This window comes from Setaria italica, chromosome IX (assembly GCF_000263155.2).
Source record: "Setaria italica strain Yugu1 chromosome IX, Setaria_italica_v2.0, whole genome shotgun sequence".
Classification (NCBI taxonomy): domain Eukaryota; kingdom Viridiplantae; phylum Streptophyta; class Magnoliopsida; order Poales; family Poaceae; genus Setaria; species Setaria italica.
This window is the reverse complement of record NC_028458.1, coordinates 18,404,852-18,408,344: the sequence shown is the minus strand read 5'-3', so window position 1 is coordinate 18,408,344 and position 3,493 is coordinate 18,404,852. Positions and strand designations below refer to the sequence as shown.

General features: G+C 58.5%; 1 protein-coding gene across 1 annotated transcript; it reads right to left on the bottom strand.

The window, feature by feature from the left end:
* Positions 1–426: 426 nt before the first annotated feature.
* On the bottom strand, positions 427–2,379 carry LOC101779587 (probable inorganic phosphate transporter 1-8). The gene has a single exon (XM_004982943.4). The coding sequence runs from the start codon at positions 2,215–2,217 to the stop codon at positions 592–594; it is 1,626 nt and encodes a 541-aa protein (XP_004983000.1). The 5' UTR covers positions 2,218–2,379; the 3' UTR covers positions 427–591.
* Positions 2,380–3,493: the final 1,114 nt, after the last annotated feature.

The window sequence follows — 3,493 nt, the reverse complement described above, 5'->3', positions numbered from 1 at the left end:
TTTCGGGAGTTCCAAATTAAGGATTCAATTAATCAGGCTTTCCTATCACATTGAATGTTTAAATACTAATTAGGAGTATTAAACATAGACTATTTACAAAATCTATTACACGGATGGAGGCTAAACGGCGAGATGAATCTATTAAGTTTAATTAATGCATAATTCGACAATGTGCTGCTACAGTAACAATTTGCTAATGATGGATTAATTAGGCTTAATAGATTCATCTCGCCGTTTAGCCTCTATATGTGTAATTAGTTTTATAATTAATTCATATTTAGTCTTCCTAATTAGCCTCCGAATATTCGATGTGACACGGACTAAATTTTAGCTTCAGGATCCAAACACCTCTGGATGTTTCCATATTAGCTTGAGGGGCTTGATAGACGGGTGGATGAATCAGTTTTGACGAGACAGAGTGCGTGGTATGTTCACCAATGTATTTGTGTACTTGATATTTTCTTTTTTATATTTTATATAGAGATAAAAATAACAGATGCCCATGTGAAACAGCAGGTTTGACTTTCTACATGGAAAACGAAAACAAGTGAACCGGCCTACACGTATCACCAATCACCACGGACGGTCATACTACACCATCTGGGTCTGGGACGGCCGCACCGCGCGGCCGCCGACGGCCTCCTCCTCGCCGTCGTCGGCCTCGCCGGACATCTCCTCGAGCGACTTCCCCTTGGACTCCGGCACGAGGAACGTGAGTATGAAGCCGAGCATGTTGACCCCTGCGAGCACGAAGAGCGAGTTGCGGACGCCGATGCCCGCGGGGTACCCGTGGTCCACCTTGCTCTTGTCCTGGTTCTGCGCCGCGTACAGGAACCCGAACGCCCCGATGATGGCGCCGGCCTTCCCCGCGGCGGCGGAGATGCCGTGGCACGTCGACCGCAGCCGCGCCGGGAAGATCTCGGCGGGCACGATAAAGGTCGTGCTGTTGGGCCCGAAGTTGGCGAAGAAGAAGGTGAAGGCGTACATGACGACGAAGCCGATGTGGTTGCCCGGCGTCGTCCAGTGGTGGTACGGCACGGCGAGGCCGAGCATGAAGACGGTCATCATGAAGAACCCCAGCAGCTGGATGGTGAAGCGTCCGACGACGTCGATGAGGGCGACGGTGAACCAGTAGCCCGGGACGGTGCCGCAGAGCGCGATGAGCGTCTGGGCGCGGGAGATCCGGAACACCTCCTCGAGCGCGCTCATGGTGCGGGCCTTGGGGATCCAGTTGATGCTGGTGAAGATGTCCTTCTGGAACAGGTTCTGGCTGTAGAAGGCGATGTCGAGCAGGAACCACGTGCTGGCGGTGCCGAGGAGGTGGAGCCCGTGGCGGCGCGCGAACTCCCTGGAGAAGAGGCCGAAGCTGTTGCCCGTGGAGGTGACCATCGTGTCGAGCTTCTCCTGCTCGTCGACGATCTCCGTCTGGAGGACCTTGGACATGTCGGCGGCGGCCTGCTTGGCGTTCTTGGCGACGAGCGCGGTGTAGCGCGCCGTCTCGGGCATCTTCATCCGCCAGTAGTAGGTGAGCAGGGCCGGCGCGGCGCCGAGCATGAGGATGATGCGCCACACGAAGTCGGCCTGCGACACGGTGGAGTCCTTGGGGCTGTCCTGGTACGCCGGGGCAGGGTACCCGGCGCGGAACGCCGCGGAGATGATGAGCGTGACGATGCCGCCGGCGAGGATGCCGAACCCCTGCATGGCGAAGACGGCCGCGATGAAGGCACCGCGGGTGCGCTTGTTGGCGTACTCGGACATGATGGTCGCCGAGAGCGGGTAGTCGCCGCCGATGCCGAAGCCGAGCCAGAATCGGAAGAAGCAGAGCGTGGCCATGACCCCCGTGGGGGTGTTGCCGAACGAGAGCCCGGACGCGATGGAGCAGAGCACCATGAGCATGAGCGTCATCCCGTAGACGCTCTTGCGGCCGAGCTTGTCGCCGAGCCAGCCGAAGAAGAGCTGGCCCGCCAGCGTGCCGCAGAAGGCGACGCCGTTGACGGCGGCGGCGACGTTGGGCGGCAGCGAGCCCGGGTCGAGCTTGGTGGTGTCGGTGTAGTAGATGCGGCCGAGCAGCTTGGTGACGAGGGAGATGCAGAAGAGGTCGTAGGCGTCGGTGAAGAAGCCCATGCCGGCGACGATGATGGCCGTGAAGTGGTACCACTGCGTCTTGGCCGCGTCCAGCGCGCTCAGCACCTGCAGGTTGTCGCCCCCACGCGCCATGGCGCCCGCCGAGAACTAGCCGCCGCCGCCGCGCACTGGCAAGAGGGCCGCCGGATCGATCCGGCTCTGCTGTGTTTGGGAGGTGTGCCTTGCGCTGCCTTGGTGGTCAGTGGTGGTGTGCGGGGAATGGCGCGGCGGCCGCGGGGTATATAAGAAGGCAGCTGCTGGTCAGCCCGGTGGAGGCAGCTCAGCAGCTGGGGAATCTCAGCCGAATATTACGGCAATTACCACCCTCTCCCCTCCGCGTGGCTGCGGGTTGCGGCTGGCGCACGGCGGGTGTCTACACACTACACTAGCGACTAGGATCGGAGCAGCAGGCGCTGGCTGGCCGGCGTGACGACCGTGATGCGTCGTTATGACCGCGCCGCAAACGCGCGCACGGGCTCCTTATCTGCAACACGCGCGGGCGAGTGCTCGAGGTCACCGGCGCCGCTCATCCACCCAGAAAAGCTTTGGAGTTTTTAACGGCCATCCTTTTCCTTTTCATCATCTACCCGAAAGCTTGGAAAAAACAGAGCAGGGGACCATCGAATCGAAGCGCTCCAGTTCAGCTTCAGTCCTGCGCGGGGCATGTCCACAGCACGATTGACGTCAACCAGGCACCTTTTCCGTTTTTCTCCCCCGCCCGCCTGCGGCGCTCGTTTCGTTTCCCCCGGGGCCCGGGCCGGCCGTCGGCGTCCCGAGTCCGCGCCTTGCCGCCATTTCGGAGAAACTCGGCAGCTGACGGCGACGCAGCGACAGCGACGTTCCTATTCCCAGGTCTGAACGAACGGCTGATCGGAGAAATTCTTTAATTGCAGCGCAGGCATCGATCCGCGGCGACGACTTCCGAGTCGTCGCGTACGATCGGCGGGTGAGAGCAGAGGCTCAGCGGATTCGATGGACGTTGCAACAGGGATGATGGCAGTGGCGGATCAGCATTCAGCAAGGACGAACTCGACCTCCTCTCCTCGTCCTATTATAATGTCAGAAAACGATTCTCCTGATCTAGTCTCCTCCTGAAATTACGACGAAGATTTCTTTCCAATGAATGAACCTATGCAGACTACCAGGCAATCACCCGTGCTCGTCAATCGACGTTTCAAGCCAAAACTGATATTTTTTTTATTTAATTATGGGTAAGGAGCTCACTAAAGTCGAGACGGCAGAACGTACCGGTCACTGTGAAAGGACACAAGAGGCCAGAAAGACGCGTGCGTCCTGGTCACTGTCGTTTTGACCCGAAGAATTGGACTATCCAGACGCTTGATGCAGGGACGTGTGGACCGAACGCAGC

What these genes read in the sequence shown, in the direction of transcription:
- LOC101779587 (XM_004982943.4), bottom strand. Translation starts at nt 2,217, where the DNA reads ATGGCGCGTGGGGGCGACAACCTGCAGGTGCTGAGCGCGCTGGACGCG.